The 20,719-nt window shown below is 43.8% G+C and overlaps 3 protein-coding genes across 4 annotated transcripts in view; 1 reads left to right on the top strand and 2 right to left on the bottom strand.

Annotated features, from left to right (window-relative positions):
* The window catches only part of acap1 (ArfGAP with coiled-coil, ankyrin repeat and PH domains 1), a 37,158-nt gene extending 32,313 nt beyond the window's left edge, over positions 1 to 4,845 (top strand). Inside the window, exons 22-23 of one of the 2 annotated variants that reach the window (XR_007571486.1) lie at positions 817 to 2,030; positions 4,150 to 4,845. Coding sequence is in view for 1 of the 2 variants with exons in the window: in XM_050067676.1 (XP_049923633.1) it covers positions 817 to 878; positions 4,150 to 4,247 (160 nt within the window). In the remaining variant the exon portion in view is untranslated. The remainder of the gene's footprint in view (positions 1 to 816; positions 2,031 to 4,149) is intronic. The other variant, XM_050067676.1, reaches the window with a different exon arrangement.
* zgc:194930 (uncharacterized protein LOC557813 homolog) overlaps positions 1 to 20,719 on the bottom strand; it is a 278,453-nt gene that overhangs the window by 128,317 nt on the left and 129,417 nt on the right. The gene's annotated exons all lie outside the window — the stretch shown is intronic.
* slc16a13 (solute carrier family 16 member 13) lies at positions 4,986 to 17,970 on the bottom strand. The gene is made up of 6 exons (XM_050067694.1): positions 17,811 to 17,970; positions 14,233 to 14,478; positions 13,580 to 13,723; positions 13,129 to 13,385; positions 11,160 to 11,691; positions 4,986 to 8,809 (listed from the first exon to the last, which is right to left on the bottom strand). The coding sequence occupies exons 2-6, from the start codon at positions 14,459 to 14,461 to the stop codon at positions 8,538 to 8,540; spliced, it is 1,434 nt and encodes a 477-aa protein (XP_049923651.1). The 5' UTR covers positions 14,462 to 14,478; positions 17,811 to 17,970; the 3' UTR covers positions 4,986 to 8,537.

Raw genomic sequence — 20,719 nt, 5'->3', positions numbered from 1 at the left:
CCAAAACAACCAGACCAACCGAGCTAGCTTCCTTGATATCTACAGGTAGTGTGTTCCATAGCTTTGGCTGCATTGCCGATCTTCTTCCGGCTGTTGCTGGGAACCTCTAATAAATTTGATCGCAGTCTTCTCAGAGGCAAGTAGTTAACAAGGGACTTAGCAATGTAGCTTGGTCCATGCCCATGTAGGGCTTTGTATACAAGGAGTAGGAGCTTAAAATGAATTCTATATGTATGAGGAAGTCAGTGCAGAGCAGCTCAGACTGGCCTGATGTGATCTCGCCTCTTGATTCTGGTTAGTAGCCGAGTTGCAGAGTTTTGAACGAGCTGAAGTCTCTCCGCGATGTTTTTTGGGAGGCCAGTAAAAAGTGCGTTACAGTAGTCAAGTCGGCTCGAAATCAAGGCATGAATCAATTTCTCTGCAACTGTTTAATTTAGAAATGCTTGTACCATGGCGATGTTTCTGAGGTGGATGAAACTATGTTTTCGTCACCTTGTTAATGTGGGACTTGAAGCTTAGATCTGAATCTAGGATCACGCCAAGACTTGTCGCCTCAGATTTAATCCAGGGATTTAAAGTCCCAGATTATTAAACTGCATTTTGTGTAAGGCAGAATATGGCGCGCCTCGTCTTTACCATCCTAGGAAACATAAATTTGTGTCCTGACTACAGTAAAATGAGAAGAAAATAATGCAGATAAATACACCACAACATACTTCTCGTGGGTCATAAGTGATGGTTGGGAGGGATTATCATTGTGTGAGTCTAAACATCTTTACCAACAACAGCTTTTCTAACTGCTCTTCTCCTTTTCAGGCTGCGGATCGCCAAAATGAACAAGGAGATGCGGGAGATGGATGGAGCGTTTGGCCAATCAGGTCAATCGGGGGGGCAGGGGTCTGGGGGTTTATTGGGCGGGACAGGAGGTGGGCGGGCCCACACCAGGAAGAGCCTCCAGGCGATCAAGAACCACATAAGTGGCTGGGCTCTGGGGGGGCAGAATGATTAGCGGGGGATTAAAAAACATCAGCCCAGGACAGAGACAGGCAACGGGGCTGAGACGGGCTTGTTTTTGGTGGAGCTAAATGGAACCAGACATGTTTTTGTCTAAGTCGTTAAGCGTCAGAAATCACTGGTTTTGCAGTGTCATGTGGTGTTTATCTGCAGCATCTGCAGGGCAATGATCCCAGCCTTTCACATTGTTTGAGGAAACATGCGTCATTACTTCTAAGATTTAAAAAAAAAAGAAAAAAAGGGAGAAAGACAAAGAGAAAGAAGCAGAACACAGGGTACGGCAGTTCATATACTGTGTAGAGAAGACAGGAAATGTCTTGTGAAACAAAGTAGGAGAGGTCCACATTGCACTTTGAATTACAAACGCACATCATCCTGCACTTTGAAACCCACAAATCTCTGAATACCTTGTCAATAACGAGCTACATGTGGGTGTTTCCTATGTTGTATAACAGGGAATGTATATATAAGAGACCTATATCTGGTCTGTTTTATATTTGGGATCTTTTTGTATAACTCTGTACAGTGTTGTGGCTTTATCAGATTTTATTGTGCACATGTGTGTTGGACTTTTTCAGTCCAGCTACGTAAGCTATGTTCAATGTCAGGTGTGGTTCTCAAGGACGTTTTTTTATGCTGCTATTCTGTGAATAGTTTGAACTCCTGTTTGTGTTTATCAGGATTTAAGAGCTCCGTGCTGCAGCTCTCAGTGGGTTTTGTTTGCATTTTGTCATTTGGCTCCTTCTCAAGCTGCAAAGTCCACTCCTTCATGATTGTCCTTCAGTGGCTATCGAGGCTTTTTGTTAAGGTCTCTTGTGTGTTCTCATGAAGGAATGGAAACGTGATGCTTTTGTCTGCTTGAAAAACCAACTGCTGGTCAGTATTTGACGTGCTGTGCTTTATCACTGTGTCTTGTTGTTTTGTGTGCACTCATGTGTCTTTTGCCTTCCGCCCTGCTGAGATGCCCGGCTGGTCTCTACTGCTTGTGCAGTGTGCCACCTACTGCAAACTGAGAGGTAAAGTGCATGTGCGTGTCTCCGTGTGTGTGTGTGTTTATTTGTTTAGTTGCATGCTTCTTGCTTTAGGGCTACGACTCTTAATGTGTTCAGGAAATAGCTGGTGGAGGTAGAGCAATTACAATTCAGATTCTGTCCTCTGCAAAATGATGCAGCTTTTGATTAAAGATGTTATGGTCTCAGACACAGCTGCGTCTCATTAGAGCAAAGCCAAGAATTTAAGCCCGGGAGAGATGGCATTAATTTGAAAATGGATTCTTAAACTTAAAGGGAAGCTTGGGTATTTTCCAACCTGGACTCTATTTTCCATGTTTTTGTGTCTGAGTGACGAATGGGAATGACAGTTTTTGACGTTGTGACACAGGCTGCACTGGTGCATGTTTGTATCATCAGTTTACGTCCACTGAAAGTGTTTGTTTTTGCCACTGACAGGCTCAGATTGTTATTTGAAGTGTCTGACAACATTATGGAAAGGATCCCTACAGAGATAGAGCTTATAATCCTTTTTGTTTCACCACAAACAGCCTCCAAAATCACCATCACCAAACCCACCAGACTCCATGTAAATATTAGGTAATTTTAGCGTGTATAGAGACAGCATATTTTCACATCTAACTAAGTGAATTAAAAGTTAAATTCAACCAAATCAGAGTTGGTGATTGTTGGAACAGTGCAAACACAAACCAAGACAGGTTTTGTGAGTTTTATTTTGTTTCTTTCGACTTTGAATGACATGTGTTTTTACGATAATAAAATTACTGTTTATTTAAATGGAGTCTGGTGGGTTTGACGACAGAGATTTCAGGGCTGTTTCTGGTTAAACAAAAAGGTCTATCTCTGTCGGGATCCTTTCGATAACGTTGCCAGACACTTAATAACAACCCGAGCCTATCAGTGGCAAAAACAAGAAATTTAAGTGGACATAAATTGAGAAGTAAACACGCCCCAGGTGGTTACATTGCAGCTTGTTTTGCTGGTTCCTGCTGCAGCGCTCTTGCTCAATACTGGTCCAATTTCGAAAATAGTTGTTCAGTAATGAAAAACAATCTGAGCCTGTCAGTGGCAAAAACAAACACTTTCAGTGGACGTACAATGAATAAAATGAAAGTGCAAACACCCTGCGTGGCTCCCAGCTTGCCATCAACATCAATAGATATTTGGTTGAATTTAGGTTGTGATGTCAGATAACCCAAATCAATGTCAGGACAAAGTCGAATGCCAATGTCACTTTGATGTAGAACACTGACGACAGACAGTGACGTTGATATCTTGTTGGTTTTAAGTAACCAAAATCCAACGTCCTCCAAACATCTCATGCTAACGTCATCTTGACGTAGAATTAAGTATTTAGTCGTAAGGTATCATCATGATGTAAATGTCCACACAACGTAAAATTCTAATGTCCTTAGTCATTTAAACTGTTGTCAATTTGATTTTCATTCCAACTAAAATTTAATTTCTGTAAGAGTCAGACATCTGCGGAGATAGATTTGTCAAAATATTATTTGTGTGATCGACAACCCGAGTGTTAATGTGTAATTTGTACATTTTAAACGCAATCTAAAAATACAAAAAGATTCATAAATTAAAAAAATTTTAAATTTAAAATTGATCTGAAAATACACAAATTCTAAAAAAACATTAAAAAAAATTAAACAAATATCTCTTTGAAAGTTGTAAATGTTATATTCACGATTCTTTTTAAAAAAAATTTTGTTAATTTATTCACAGATATTTGTTTTATTTGTGGAATTGTTTGTGTGTTTGCAGATTTGTGTGGTTTTTTGTTTATTTTTTTTGTATTTGTGGAAGTAGTTTTGTATCTACAGATTACATATTAAAACGCGGACGATCTCTATGTGTTCACACAAATTCAGACACAAATCTGTCTCCATAAACGTCCCTCTCACGTCACACTGATGTTCAGTGCCAGCGTTGCAGCCTGTTTCACCGCTGCTGGCTGCAGCGCCCTCGCTCAATACTGGACAAATTAAAAAACTGCTGTCTCCATTTGTCACTCAGACGCAAAAACATGTTGAAACCCTTTAACAGCTTGTATTACTCTTAAAACATGTTACGCTTTAAAGCTCATCTCTTCTTCTCTGGTCTTCTTTTCCAGGTGATGAAACCTACCACGACATCTTCAGAGACTTTTCACACATGGCCTCAAACAACCCCGAAAAGCTCAAACGCCGCAGCGCAGACCCCAAAACCTAACCAGCCATTGCCTCCTCTTCACCCCCGCTGTACAACGCCACATTTCACACCCAGCCCTGCACACTCTCACACACGTATATAGAAAAACATGCTAGTCCGACTCTCACACACACACACACACACACACACACACACACACACACACACACACACACACACATTTTCCCTGGCTACCTGCCACATGTTCAGTCATAGCTCAGCTGGTGTTGACTTCAGAGAGGACGAACGCTCCAGACAGTGAATTCTTTGTGGGAACACGTCAGAGCACAACAATGGCGTCTGAGTGGGAACACTGGAGCAGCTTTATGAGACCAGCATGAGGTGTCTTTATGTGTAGCAGAGGGCAGCACCATCACTCTGCCAAGATTTCTTAATTAAATCTGGTAAATCTGTTGTTTTTTTTTAGTCTCGAAACGGGCAGTGTTTTTATTTCCCTCTGCCATTTCCGTTGAGTTAAACCTTTTTGTCTTCCATTGTCATGTAAACATATTTTTACATTTGGGACATTTTTCTTATTATTGTTAAAGTCTGTTTTGTTAAACTGTGTGAGGTACTTGACATTTGCGTCCTGATCAAATAAACCGCATTACAAAACCTACTTTTATGTGTCATGTTTTTAACTAAAATGTTCAGCAGTGTGTTTTGCTGTCATGAGTGTACGTCTCCAGCAGAGGGCGCCATGGGTTGCCACTGAAGATTTGCAGGACGCATGAAAGACTGAGACACAAAAACCACTAATAGTGACGATGTATTAAAACAAAATACAGTGACTTTTAATCAGGAGTGTGTACAAAATACGGCACTTTAACATATCATAGTGTCAGGTTGTAGCCTGGATGTGTGAGTGGTTGTTTTAAGACGACAGAGAGTCACAGCTTTTTATCAGACATCTAGGAAAAGATGCTTAAGACAAAAATGTTCCACTAGGAGCAAAAACAATCGTGTATTTTATATTTCTGTCAAGTGTGTGTAGCTATAACTCACACACCTTTCACATTGAAAAGAAGCCAGCAGGTCACAGTGACCCCGCTGTCTCTGTCCTGCAAACCTGGTGTTCCTTCAGCTGTCCTCAGAGCCATATATCTGTTATTTCCAAAGACAGTTTATGGCTCTGAAGCAGTGATTGTGTCACGAGAAAAAGCACTTGAGAAATCACAAATAACAGTCTTGTATTCGATGCTCTGATTGGAGAGTGGAAGTCCTGAGGCTGGAAGGGAGTCGCTGGAAACAGTGCTGGAGTCTGCAGCTCTTTAAGAGATGCTGGTGTGCTTATGTAAATCAGCGCTGACAGAGAGGTGCTGCTAATCATTCAGAAATCTACACACACATATTCCACAGTAAAGACTAAAGAAATGTTAAAGGACTTATGACAAGTCCTGGTTCACTACCTGAGACTCTGTCCCGCTGTTTACTGGGTAAACAATCAGTGCTATAAAAAAATATGTTGACATGTGAAGCTGTATTATGTACTCAAGTTGTTTGGAGATGGCGTTGCACACACACACACACACTCACACAGTGCTCAGACAGTAGGAGGGACGGGGCCAACAGTGGATTAATCCAGTGGCGCTGACTGTCAGTTTCTCTTGTCATTTGTGCCTAATTAAAAGTATTCACACTGCTCAAACAAATCAAGGGAACACTTAATGGTCACAGTCCAACACCAAGTCAGTTAAACTGCTCCTTTGTGTGAGGAGGAACAGGAGGAGCACTGCCAGAGCCCTACAAAGTGACCTCCAGCAGGCTACTGATGTGCATGTTTCTGACCACACTGTCAGAAACAGACTCCATGAGGGTGGCATGAGGGCCCCACGTCCTCTAGTGGGACCTGTGCTCACAGCCCAGCACCGTGCAGCTTGGTTGGCACTCGCCAGAGAACACCAGAACTGGCATTGGTGACACATTCTCCTCACAGATGAGAGCAGGTTCAGACTGAGCACATGTGACAGGTGTGAAAGAGTCTGGCGACGCCGTGGTGAACGTTACGCTGCCTGTGACGTCATCCAGCATGACCGGTTTGGAGGTGGGTCAGTGATGGTCTGGGGAGGCAGATCCTTGGAGGGTCGCACAGACCTCCATGTCATAGCCAACGGTACCCTGACTGCTGTTTGGTACCAGGATGAAATCCTCAGGGCAATTGTCAGACCTTATGCTGGTGCAGTGGGCCCTGGGTTCCTCCTGGTGCGGCAGGCACTGGGTTCCTCCTGGTGCAGGACAATGCCTGGCCTCATGTGTCCAGAGTGTGTAGGCAGTTCCTGGATGATGACGGCATTGATGCCATTGACTGGCCCTCTGGTTCCACTGACCTCAACTGAGCACCTATGTGACGTTATGTATCGGTGCATCTGACACTGTCCAGGAGCTCAGTGATGCCTTGATCCAGGTCTGGGAGGAGATCCCCCAGGAAACCATCTGCTGACTCATCAGGAGCACGCTCAGACGTTGTCAGGAGTGCATACAGGCACACAGGGGCCACACACACTACTGAGTCACATTATGAGTTGGATCAACCTGTGATTTTCGGTGTGATTTTGAATCCAGCCCTCAGTGAGTTGATGATTTTGGTTTCCACTGACCGTTATTACGTCATTTTGTTCTCAACAAATTTGACAATGTGCATCAGTAAATATTTAACACTTGAATAATTTGTTCATCAAGATCTGATATGTGATTTAAGTGTTCCCTTGATTTTTTTGAGCAGTGTAATTTAAATGAGGATAGCGAAGATTAAAGGGTGACACTGGTATTTTCCTTGGACCCTATTTTCCCATGTTTTTGTGTGTCGGTAACTCATGGGAACAACTATTTTTTAAAATTTGTCTCGTATTGCGCGAGAGCGCTGTGGCAAAACATGCTGCATTGTTATACCTTGGGGGCAACTGTCACTTAACGTCCACTGAAGGTGCTTGTTTTTGCCACTGACAGGCTCAGATTGTTATATGAAGTGTCTGACAACATTATGGAAAGGATCCCTACAGAGATAGAGCTTATAATCCTTTTTGTTTCACCACAAACAGCCTCCAAAATCACCATCATCAAACCCACCAGACTCCATGTAAATATTAGGTAATTTTAGCGTGTATAGAACCAGCATGTCTTCACATCTCACTGGGTGAGTTAAGGGTTTATTTCAACCAAACCAGAGTTGGTGATTGTTGGGTCAGTGGGAAGACGAACCAAGACCATTTTTGTGAGTTTTATTTTGCTTCCATTGACTTTGAATGAAGTGCGTTTTATGACGATAAAATTACTGTTTATTTAAATGGAGTCTGGTGGGTTTGGCTGTGGTGATTTCAAGACTGTTTTTGGTCAAATAAAAGCAATCTTACTCTTTAATAAAAAGGTCTATCTCTGTAGGGATCCTTTCCAAAATGTTGTTAGGCACTTATAATAACAATCTGAGCCTGTCAGTGGCAAAAACAAACACTTTTAGTGGACGTACACATCCTGAGTGGTTCCCAGTTTGCCATCAACATCAATAGATATTTGGTTGAATTTACGTTGTGATCTCAGATAACCCAAATCAATGTCAGGACAAAGTTGAATGCCAACGTTAGGGTTAGGGTTAGGGGGTTAGGACGTTAAAAAGGTCTATCTCTGTTGGGATCCTTTCCAAAATGTTGTTAGGCACGACAAAATAACAATCCGAGCCTATCAGTGGCAAAAACAAACACTTTTAGTGGACGTAAATTGAGAAGTAAACACGCCCCAGGTGGTGACATTGCAGCTTGTTTCGCTGCTTCCTGCTGCAGCACGCTCTCTGAATACTGGACCAATTTCAACAATAGTTGTTCCCATTTGTCACTTAGACACAAAAACGTGAAAATACCATCCAAGTTGAAAAACAACAAAGTTACTTTAATCATGTACGTGTAAAATCTCACAATAACAGAATCAGATTCACATCTTACATTCACACGAACAACTTAAAATAAATGTTCTGCTTCTTAGTTTTCCACTCAAGTATAGAACAACTTGGAACCACACATCTGTACGTTACAAAGTATTTAAACGCACAGTGTTTCCATTCAGGCAGAAGGTGCTGGTCTAAACGTTAAACTGAGGTTAGGATGTGTAACAGAGTGAGGAACTCACTGGCCCCTTTATGCTGTTGGAGTTTTCACAGTTAGCTTCTTTCTTTGGGTCTGAATCTCTGAGGTATAATGCAAACACGTATCCAACACGCCATTCAACGACAAGTGGAGCAGCATATTAACTGACAGCGCCTTCAGGGAGGCGCCATCGTCACACTGGCTGGACTGGAGGAGTCCCAACAAGGCTCTCGAATCCTTAACTTACACAGTCCTGTGGGTTACTGTTTACTGCAGGTGTCAGATCATTGACTCCTCTGTGGTTTGTGTCAGAAGGCAAACTGTTCATCTGTTCCAGCTCTGAGTGTAAACCCTTGGTACTGTCTTGAAGGGAACGTCTCTGAGGAGGCGGCGGATCTTTGCAGGAGAAGAAGTGAGGCAGAGTGGCCATGGTCAAGGTACCGAGAACGAGGAAGCCGCCCGCAACCACGAAGGAGGCGACGTAGTTGCCTGTGACGTCCTTGAGCAACCCTTGAGACACGGAGACAGGAGAATATATCCAATAAACACAAATATCCTACAAATATAAAGCTTCTTAGGTCTTAAAACTGTGACCTGTTTGATTCAACTAAGTCTTTAAATTGACCTTTAGAGAGATATCTGAGGTTTTTCAACAGATACAGGACCTGAAACTGAACTTCTTCCACAGGTGTAATTAATGACATTAACTGCTGCTGGAGCACAGCCATCGTTTGTGTTATTAGCATCACCTGTGCTCTTCTTACTATGTCAAGTCAACGTGTCTGCTGTGAAAAGGTATATGAATATGATTTATTTGGGAATTTGAAGAAAGAGGAGTGTTCTCTTCTTTTAACAGGGTTATTATCAAGGTTCAGGCTGGCAATATTTTTAAAGGGTAACTTATATATTTTCAAAATCGGCCCCTATTTTCCCATGTTTTTGTTTCTAAGTGACTAATAGGAACAACATTTTTAGAAATTGGTCCTGTATAGAGCGAGACAACAGGATGCAATGTAACGTTTTTGCTTGACTAATATCAGATAGTATTGTCAACTCTCTACACAGAGGAGTGGGTGGATTCAAGGTCTGGACCCAGGCCATGTTTTTGTCACTGACAGGCTCAGTGACAAAAACTATAGCTATGTTTCCATCCAAAAGTGAGTGAATCATTGGGAAATGCGCATTAAAAGAAATACGAATCCTGTGTGTTTCCATTAAATGTACGGACTTTGGTGAAAACTACGAACTTGCGCGAGTTTTCCGCAGAACCGGAAACAAAACAAGTCTCGCATTCTTCTTCTTCTACGTTTTTCTGGCGGTTGGCAACCAGCTTGTAAATGCATTACCACCATCCCGACCCGGAGTGTGGATATCATCATGGAGAGAGGTACGCTACGTTAGACTTAATTCCAACACAACTGTTTCCATCCCCTAGATGCGCATCTAAACAGGCTGATGGAAACGTGGCTTATGTGTCTATGTGTCCGACAACATTGTGGAAAGGATCCCTACAGAGATAGAGCTTCTTGTTTAAGAGTTAGATTCTTTTTATTTGACCAAAAACAGTTCAGAAATCACCATCGTCAGACCCACCAGACTCCATTTAAATAAGCAGTAATTTTACCAAAGTAAAAAACACACCATTCAAAGTCGAAAGGAACAAAATAAAACTCACAAAAACTGTCTTGGTTCGTCTTTCCACTGTTTCAACAATCGTCAGCTCTGGTTTAGTTGAAATAAACTCTTAATTCACCCAGTTAGATGTGAAAATATGTTGCCTCTATACACACTAAAATTACTGTTTATTTAAATGGAGTCTGGTGGGTTTGGTGATGGCTATGTTGGGGTTGTGTCTTACTCTTTAACAGAAAGGTCTATCTCTGTAGGGATCCTTTCCAAAATGTTGTCAGACACTGAAATCACCATCACCAAACGCACCAGTCCACTCCATTTAAATAAGCACAATATTTTGACATGTATAAATCAAGTACATTTTCACATCTAACTGGGTGAATTAAGGGTTAATTTCAACCACACCAGAGTTGATGGTTGTTGGAACAGTGGAAAGATGAACCCAAGACCGCTTCTGGAGGTTTTACTTTGTATGTATTGACTTTGACTGAAGTGTGTTTTGCAATTCTAAAATTACTGTTTATTTAAATGGAGTCTGGTGGGTTTGACAACAGATTTCGGGGCTGTTTGTGGTTAAACAAAAAGGATCTTACTCATTAACAAAAGGTCTATCTCTGTCGGGATCCTTTCCATAATGTTGTCAGACACTTAGAATAACAATCCGAGCCTGTCAGTGACAAAAACAAACACTTTAAGTGGATGTAAATTGATGGCATGCAAATGATCATAAAAGTTACATCGCAGCCTGTTTTGCTGCTGCCAGCCACAGCGGTCTCGCTTAATACTGGACGAATTTAAAATAGACAAAAACGTGGGGAAATAGAATCCAGGTTGAAAAATACGGAAACTACCCTTTAAGAAATAGGAATGAAATGTTCAGAACAACTGACTTTTTGTTCAATTCCATTAATCTCAATTGTACTAGGGAAACATAAGTCTTATAAATCTATCTGAGTGGCTGCATATAACCAGAGGTAAGGTGAGAAAGCATTGAGTTTTTTTGTAATTTGGGTGCACTGACCCTTTAAGACATTTTGTTCTCACTATGAAGAAGAGGGAGTGAGGGAACTGTCTGATCCTGATTGCTCAATTAATGTTTGACTACTTTTAGCTCCAGTGTGTTAACTTGTATTTATGACCTGGTTTTGTCACTTGAGATAACACGAAACATGGTGACATGACCCACATTATGAACTGTGCAACTGCTCCGTCATTGTGCCGCTCGTACCTGACAGAGGTGTCCCCAGCAGCCCCCCGCCGCTCTCGATGAGCTGCAGCAGCCCGAGGGCCCCCATCATGCGCTCCACGCCCACAATCATGGGCACCACCGCGAACACCAGAGACGTGAGCGCCCCGGAGCAGAAGCCGTAGAGGAGGCTGATCACCATCAGTGCAGCGTAGGAGCCGGACAAGGAACTCACAGGCAGCAGCATGATGAAGACTCCCGCAAGCGTTGTCCACATGGTCAGTAAATGAATCAGCCGAAAGTGACGCAGGTCTGAGAACCAGCCTGACACCACACGCCCCAGAATGTCTGTAGCACCGGCGGCTGACATGACAAAAGCAGCTTGGTACTCTGAGAAGCCAGCTTGGCGGCTGTGGGCCACCAGGTGGAAATACGGCACAAAGTAGCCGACGTTAAGAAGCGTAACGGCGAATGTGTAGGTGATGTACGGCCTCTCAAAGAGTAGAGACAGCTCCAGGTAGGAGGAGACTCGGTGCAGCATCGCCGTGCATGATGTCCTGCTCTTTGAGTCCACCTGTGGGGAGGCAAAGTAGGAAAGGTTGGCCTTACTGCAAGTGCAATATAACGTAGCCTACACTGCTACATGTAGCTACATGCTAACGTCAGGGAAACATATAATCTTGGTTGCCGATGTTGTTCATATCTCCCTGATTTTGGATCATATTCCTGCCGGAACATCTCAAGTTTCAAAGATTTTGGTTTAAAAGAGTTTATCAATGATGTTTCATAGTAGAAAGTGCCACTATACTCCATTATAGTCATTCCCCAGGTGCAACTACACTGATACATGTAGCTCCATGCTAATTTCAGGGAAACACATAATTTTGGTTGCTGATGTTGTTAGTTTCTCCCTGATTTTGGATTATATTACTGCTGGAACATGTCCGGTTGCGTTTTGAAGTTTTTATTGGTGATTTTTCACAGTAGAAAAAGCTGCTATTATCATTCCCCAAATGCAAGTACACTGCTACATGCCACTACATGCTAACATCAAGGTAATCTTGGTTGCTGATGTAGTTAATTTCTCCCTAATTTTGGATTATATTCCTGCTGGAACATGTCAAGTTGTGAAGATTTGGTTTAGAAGATTTTATCAATGACTTTTCAAGGTAGAAAATGCCCCTATTCTCCTTAACAGTCATTCCCCAGCTGCAAGTACACTGCTAACGTACATGTAGCTACATGCTAACGTCAGGGAAACATGTAATCTTAGTTGCTGGTGTTGTTAATTTATCCCTAATTTTGGATCATATTCCTGCTAAAATATGTCCAGTTCTGTTTAGAAGCTTTTATTGGTGACTTTTATGGTAGAAAGTTGAGCTATACTCTGTCACAGTCATTCCCCGGATACAAATATACTGCTACATGTAGCTACACGCTAATGTCAGGAAACATGTAATCTTGGTTGCCCATGTTGTTAATTTCTCCTTAATTTCAGGTCATATTCCTGCTGGAACATGTCTGGTTGTGTTTAGAAACTTTTATTGGTGGTTTGTTTTGCGGTAGAAAGTGCCACGACACTCCATCACAGTCATTCCTTGGACACTACTACCACTTCTACACTACAACGTGTAGCTTAATGCTAATGTCACGGAAACAAAATCTTGGTTGCTGATGTTGTAAATTTCTCCCAAAGTTCAGATCGTATTCCTGCTGGAACATATGTGGATGTGTTTTGAAGATTTTATTGGTGAACTGTCAGGGTAGAAAGTGCCACTATTATCCTTTACAGTCATTTTGGTGGCTGCACTGACTGTGCAGATATACCAGGATACGGAAGACCTGGTTACGCAGGCTAGTCAGAGTAGACTGGGCTTTTTCTGGAAGTGGCCTTAAGTCAAAAAAACAAAAAAATTGCCCATTTATCTTTCACTGATTGTCACCTGTGCATCAATATCTGGTCCATTTATAAGCTGGTACAAAAGATGAAGACAGTAGAGTCTTGTCTCACCTTTGCCCGGGCTTTAGAGCATTGCTTTGGGCGGATCAAAGCCCCGCAGGGCACGATGTTGAGGCTGAGGCCCCCCAGAATCAGGAGAGCTCCTCGCCATGCGTACATCTCCACCAGCCACTGGAACAGCGGGTTGAATGCGAAGGAGGAGAGGCCGATGCTGGAGAAGCCCAGTCCTAACGCCAGGGCACGCCAGCGGGTGAAGTTAGCCATGACTGTAGCCACCATAGGAGTGAAGATCAGCCCCCAGCCCAAACCTGGAGGAGCGGGGAGGGGAGAGCCACAGTGAGAGGCCACTTTGATCACCTGCAGTGAACTAGGTTAATAGTTAACTACGTAAACAGAGATGACCTGCTTTACAACATGTCTAAAAATAACGAGCAGGTGATTTCTAATCCAGTTGTCCCTGAGGAACAGGAATGACAGTGTTGATGTTGTGAGACTTAATTACCTGAGATGACACCCATGGTGAGGTAGAGGTGAACAAGACAGGTGGCCTGCGAGGCGAGGATGAGGCCGAGTGCAGCGAGACAGCCCCCCGTCATCACCACCACCCGGGCATCATATGCATTACATAGTGCTGCACCCAGCGGACCTGGGAAACAATCACAGACACCTCCGTTAGTCCAGACTATTTAGCATGAAGCCAAATATCTGCAGTTAACAACTCTAGATGATCTTTTCTTGATCTCAGCCTGATATATCTGACATCTTTTGAGTCCCTGCTGCTGTTTTCACCAACGTCTGTGTGTTTGAACAACGTGTGGCTGGACAGCATGAGTGTGTAATGAGTGACCCGTCGATGCTGGTTAAAGGGTTAATGTGTTGCAGCTTTTTTTTCACAAACCACACGTGACGGGGCTCAAATTTAAAAACCCTTCTAGCAATCATCTGCTTCTCGATCGAGATTTAATGAGAGAAAATTATACACGATCAAGTCTGTTACCTGCAGCTAGCACTGCAAGGATCAGCCCATTAGTCGATCATTAACATTTTTATCAAACTGCCTTTCTTTGTTTCATGTCAACAGATTAATTAATGGTTAAAATAGTTGTTAGCCGTCATAACAAACACACTGATACTTGAACACACACAGGGACTCACTGAAGAACTGCTGTGCTGCCAGGCCCGTGGACGAGATCCAAGAGATGGCCTGGGCGCTCTCCTCAAAGTACTGCACGAACTCTACGAAGAAGATCCCCAAGGAACGCATCAGGCCGAACACCAGGCTCGTGCTGACGAACATGGCACCCACCAGTACCCAGCCCCAGCCTCCGTCCGGGCCCTCGGCTCCATCGCTCTGCCTCTCGGCTTTGGGCTTGAGGTTGGTCATGTCTGAAAGAGAATTATCTGAGGAGGAGAGGAGAGAGGAAGCACAGAGGACATGAAGATATGAGCCTTGTATAGCTCAGTGCGGGACAAGTCCCTGATCCTCTCTGTGGCTGTCAATAGCCATAATGATTAACTTCCCACTGGCCAATAGATTCCCCTGGTTGTGCCATGTAAGTGTAACGAGGCTGCTTAACAAGTTGGCCTTCATTTGGGAACAAAATATAGGGGAGAGGTGAGTGCTCAAATGTTCATGGATCAGCTGTGAAGAAGTTAAAGAAAGCCCCTGAATCGGCTTTCACAAGGTTTTATGGTAGTCTGCAGAAGTGACAGAAAATTTAAGAGAGTGATGTGCAATCGTTCATTTGACTTTTTTCAGTGACATTTTAAAGTTATTTACATTCTTCACTTCTTCTTTAGCAATGTTAATATAGCTTACTTCTGCATTTAGGCAGTCTTTAAACAGCCCCTCAAGGATGTGTCTGTTAACGCAAATTCAGCCAACCCCTGTGAATTCTGTGCCATTTCCATTTTTATTTTCATTTGCCTATCTGAAGCTGGGTTGCAGAGACAGCAGGCCAAGGAAAGCACCCCAGACCTCCCTCTCCCCAGCAACGCTTTCCAGCTCCTCCTGGGGGACGCCAAGGCGTTCCCAGGACAGATGATTTAAGGAATCCCTCCAGTGTGTTCTGGGTCTGCCCCGGGGCCTCCTACCAGTGGGACGTGCCCAGAACACCTCCAGCAGGAGGCGCTAAGGAGGATCCTGATCAGATGCCCAAACCACCTCAACTGACCCCTTTCAATGCGAAGGAGCAGCAGCTCTACTCTGAGCTCCCTCCGAATGTCCGAGCTCCTCACCCTATCTCTAAGGCTGAGCCCAGACATCCCACAGAGGAAACTCATTTCGGCTGCTTGTATCCACAGTCTCATTCTTTTAGTCACTACCCAGAGCTCATGACCATAAGTGAGGGTTGGGACGTAGATGGACCAGTAAATTGAAAGGTTCGCCTTCTGGCTCAGCTCCCTCTTCACCACGACGGTCCAGCGCAGAGCCCGCACCAAACCAATGATTCATCTCACGCTCCTTTCTACCCTCGCTCGTGAACAAGACCCCAAGATACTTGAACTCCCTTGCTTGAAGCACCAACTCTCCGCACCCAGAGGAAACAATCCACCATTTTCCGGCAGAGAACCATGGCCTGAGACTTCAAGATGCTGACCCTCTCCCCAACCACGTTACACTCGGCCAAGCCAACAGAGCCACATCATCTGCAAAAAGCTCATCTCGATGTCAGCTCAATTTCATTTCATTGTAGAGCCGCACCCAGCATGTTGGTTTGCTCAGCCCCGCCCTGCCCTGCTCTCTGAGACTATAGCTGCAGGAGTGTGAGGTCTGCGCCTGTGACAGAGTCGCACACACAGTGACAGGGCTAACTGTTAGCATCACATGGCTAACATTATACTTATATATTATATTATACTAACATGTCACCCGCAACAAATCCTCCGGTCTAAAATGAGCGCAACAAACGGCCGTGTGTTTTGTTACCGATGCCGCAATATAGTCCCGTGTCTTCACCTCTACAAACCGCACCCAGTCATGAAAGCTAGCTCCGTTCTTTTTCCTGTCTGGGAAACCATGGACTTGATGTGTTAGCTCGTGCTAACCAGGTAGAGAGTGCAGGAGGGAGCGGCTCACGGTTTCCTGAGAACTGAGCCTCCCATTTAATGTGACTGATCAGCTCACTGGTGTGGAAAAACCTGACATGTGACCTCAACATGACCAGACTTCCTCTTATTTGTCCTGCAGCTGTTTTCTGTTGACTCCTTAAGTTCAGGTTTTAATTTCTGTACACACAGCTACAAATATATGATGTAAAACCAAACTTACAGTCGGCAGTTCAGATTATATGTGCTGTTGGGTGTGCAGTGTTGTCCCCTCTGTTGCTCAGTTTGGTGAGTTTGTGTCGTGAGTTGAGAAATGAGCCAAAGCAACAAGTAACACAGTGACCTGAATCCCTCCTCACATAATGTCACTCACTTCTCTGCTGCAGGAATTACAGGAATTTGCACCCAGGACTCTCTCTCACACGCCGGCACTACAAGACTTGAAACTTCAGCTGCAGAGTTTCACACTAGGGTCATGTGTTCGTTACCTTTTACACAGGCAAATATTCAGTGCGGTTTCTTTGAGGGATGAGTCACTGGGAGCATTTTACCACTCCTGGTTCCTTGTCTCAGCAGGTTTTTTTGAATGTTTTTTTGGTTAGATGCCTTATATAAGAGACACAAGACAAACAAGAGATTTTCATGTTTTGTTCTGTGACATGAAATACGTCAGTAAAAACCCCACTTATGAACTTTGAGGCTCCTGTGTGTCTTTAAAAAGGCAGTTATTGCTAACAAGTGGCTAAGTAGTTAGCAACCCCTCTCCGCTGAGGCGAAAAGCTTTGACTTTTATCCTGACACTGCTTTATTCATTGTTTGTAGCGGTTACAATCTCCTGGTCCGTTTGTTTTGGACATGAAGAGACCTCTGCGGACGATTCGACTCCCGGGAAAAACCTCCTGAACACCTGGATCTTAAAATATCAGGGAGAAAAGGTGAGCACAGATGAGCAGGTGCTGAGATAGCAGCCTGTGACGAGTTATTTTTATTCACACTCCACACTCCATGTTGGGTCTGGACAGGGACTTGGACCCACAACCTTCCTGTTCCCGACCCAGGTTCCCACAGGATGACACAGATATGATAAAATCACCTTTTACATACTGATTTAAAACGTATAAATGTATAAAATAAGAGCTCAGCTTCTCTGTTGTGTGCTCCTTGATTATTTACATATAAAATCCACGTGCACATCACCACGACTTCATATAAAGAAGCTTAATTAATTAATTTCCCATTTAATGCCTGATTAAAACGCGCTGCCACGTCACTCAGCTTCATTCAGGATCAATTAGACAGCAATTAACAGGGAGACAAGCGGGAACGCGCACTGGAAACAGTGCACATCATTGCTTCACATAGCGCATGCGCAGTGGCTACCACCACACACCACTGTATTAGACACCAAAAACATAATGTTCGAGACTATATAAACATATTTTGGTGATACTATGATCATGCTGATGTGTTTCAGAGTATTTTTTAATTTGTTTTCCATCTGTTGTGAGTAAGGTCTCAGCTGTAGCGGTGTGAGTATGTTCACGTCTACAGGCAGATATTAACCGTTTCATAACAACAGACGAAACCTGCAACGCGGCTCAACAACAAAACATGTCACCGTCCGTCCACATAGGATTAAACGGATTTTAAACGGCTGGCAGGTGAATAAAAGCTTCATGACTCACCCTCGGTGTGTCAGCTTCCTCCGGAGCGGCACATTGTCCACAGGCTCCCGGTACACTGTGGTAAACAGCAGGCAGCACACTGTCAGCGGAGGCAGAGGGAAAAGTTCAACGGTCACTGCACAGCAAGGAGTTAACGGGGCGCGTGCGCAGCTCTCACGAGGGCGCGTGCATGCGGTATGTTTTTGTAATAAAACCCGGATTATCACGCGCCAGCACCTGTGATAGCTATGATTTTCAGTCTATGACATATGTCTTGTTCCTGTTTCTCTCTCCAGCATGAGTCCTGATTGGGTGAAAGCCCTCAAAGTCCTTTAACATGTGAAGTTTATCCTCAGTTTAATAAAAAGTTTAATAATTTTATGTCCGTTTTTTGTCTCCCACATTAAAATAATGTGTCAGGTAAACCACAGTGAGCAGTAATTGTTGGTGACAATGAGTTCTTTGCATAGGTTGTCACATTGGGTGAGCAAAATTTTATGTCAGGATGACATGTTGTGAAGTGATACGCAACTTGTGGCCCGTGGGCAGGGGTGTAAGTATAGACTGTGTGGTTGCCCTGGGGCCTGTGAGGTCAACATGGTCTCACTCATGTTGAAATCTGGTGCTTAGGCAGTAGACCTTTTCAAACAGGAATTGTGCAAATTTGCAGGAAAGCCCGATCAGTCTTCTTTCAGCATTGGCAGTATAAAAACAAAATGCCGCCTACCTACTTTTGTTTATACAGAATGAATGTCTTCTTTTTCGGGGCAATGGGGGGCGTGAGCAAGTAACAAAACGTGTAGCTCAGTGTGTGACGTAAACAGTGACGTGGGAGGGAAGCCGCGGCTGGTCAGTCCTTCTGCGATTCTCTCACAAGTCGGCCCGTTCTTCACCGTTCCCGTCATGTGATGGTTAACGGACTCTTCGTTTGCGAGGACAAGGAGGGCGCGCAATTCCTTGTCACCCCAGTTGCTCATCTTTACAGTGTCTGTCAGGTTTGTGTTTCCGTCTTGCTACTAGCTGCTCGCTAATTCCTACTATCAGCTGTTTCCTGTTTATCCACCGCCAGTGGGTTGCACGTGCGGCGTCATCAACAGCTCCTCCCACAAGTCCTCAACAGCCCCTCCCGTGGTGGAAGGGCGCCTCGTTCTGTTTAAACCAAAAAGGTTCCGCCAATTTGACTACCCTACGAGGCCAAAATTGGGCACTTCGGATCAACTCGCCAAAACGGCTCTGTGTGTCTAAAGGCTCGCAGCTTGCCGACAAAACAGCCCAACATTCGCGGAAAATCTGGCAGTGTAAAAGGGGCTACTGACTTGTGGCGTCAGACACAGATGATAAAAGATGTCCTTTGACGTTGGCATGATACCCAGGTAGTTGCTGGTATATTTTAATGGCACTCTGTGGCGTCTGGGGGAAATGTGGCAGGACAAAAACAAAAGTTAAGGTCCGAGTGGGGAAGATGGGAGGGGTGGTGGATGGGTCCAACATGGACTTTCACCCAGGAGAGCGGTGTCTGTGTCCCGGAAGATTCTAAAGCCAAACCCTGTTCTGTTTTCCTAAACCTAACCACGTGCATTTGTTGTTTAAGGCAAAAAAAAAAAAAGTCAATTCACGGTGTTGTACTGATGTAGTGCTTTTATTTTGAAAGAGACTGTATGTAAATGTTAAAGTTCCTGTGACAACAGAAGTGTATTTTGAAAGAATGGGCCCTTATGAGTGATTGCCACTTTAGAGACGCAGAAACGACAGCTTTTTGCTGCAGTTAGCATGCCAGGCCAGTAGGTGGCGATACGCCATATGTCAAACACTATAGAAGAATGTTCTGCGCATGCACAGTGATTTGTTTTCCTCTTGGCGCTAGTGATAAAAACAGTGATAGACTACATTTTAACCTTATGTAGCATAGTTAGCTGCTATGCACTTACTAATATCGGGCACAGCAGATGTCTTTGCATGCCGATGTAGCGGTGATGTTGATGCAGCAGTGCTAAGTTCATTTGTAGGTTTGTAAGTGGTCCCAAAAGTGCTAACAAAACGTAAGCAACCCGGCATATATCCGCCATTGTTGTTGTAGTTCCCGGGCGCCTAATGGGCATGAGCGAACTGGGTTGCAACGTTATCGTTTTCCAAAATCTCTGTCAGTCCTGTTTACACGTCTCCATAGAAACGGATATTTTCAAAAATAGCCGTTTTTGAAAACCTCCGTTTTCGTCGAGAAGAACGCCGGTTATGTGTAAATGATAGGTGCAAACGCAAAGATAAATATCCGTTTTCAGAAATATATGGAACCGTATAAACAGGTCCTGAGTCCGACTTTGAGAGATTTGATTTAGTGCAATTTCAGTTGGAGTAACATGTTTAAATGTATTTCAAAAGTCTGGTTTTAGTCAGACTGACACAATAAATTGATTTCTTCTAATGTCAACACTTTTTGGCTTAAAATACCCACTTGGGCCCCTTAATCTAAAATACTCTAGACACTCCCCTGTCTGAATGTGACACTTTCTTCAGCCGTCACTGGTTTAATTGGACTCATGGTATTTCAGTGATCACCACCATGAGATTCAGTGCTATGAAAGGTTGTAGCGCCCCCTGTAGGGATGTACTTGTTGTGCTGGTTGCAGTCACCTGTAATCAACACCACCTGGTGACACTGCCAGAATACACGCTGCAGAAGGGTGTCTGTGTGGCAACATTAAAAAGTCAAACTGGAGCGCTGTCCTAGTTTTTACTTTTCCAGCAGCATGGAGCCATCTGGACAACAGCCTGGTGTTTGGCACCAGCTACTGGCAGGTGATTATGTGTCTACTTCATGAAACTCGGGTAGAAACTCAAGACGAGAGAATAATTTGCCATCCTGTTGGGTTTCTTATTTTCAGAGTCAAATTGTTGGAAAATATGAATTTGATCTGTACTATAGTATATTC

Source organism: Epinephelus moara, chromosome 17 (assembly GCF_006386435.1).
Source record: "Epinephelus moara isolate mb chromosome 17, YSFRI_EMoa_1.0, whole genome shotgun sequence".
Classification (NCBI taxonomy): Eukaryota; Metazoa; Chordata; class Actinopteri; order Perciformes; family Serranidae; genus Epinephelus; species Epinephelus moara.
Note: the sequence above shows the minus strand (reverse complement) of the source record. Positions and strands in the feature narration are given on the sequence as shown.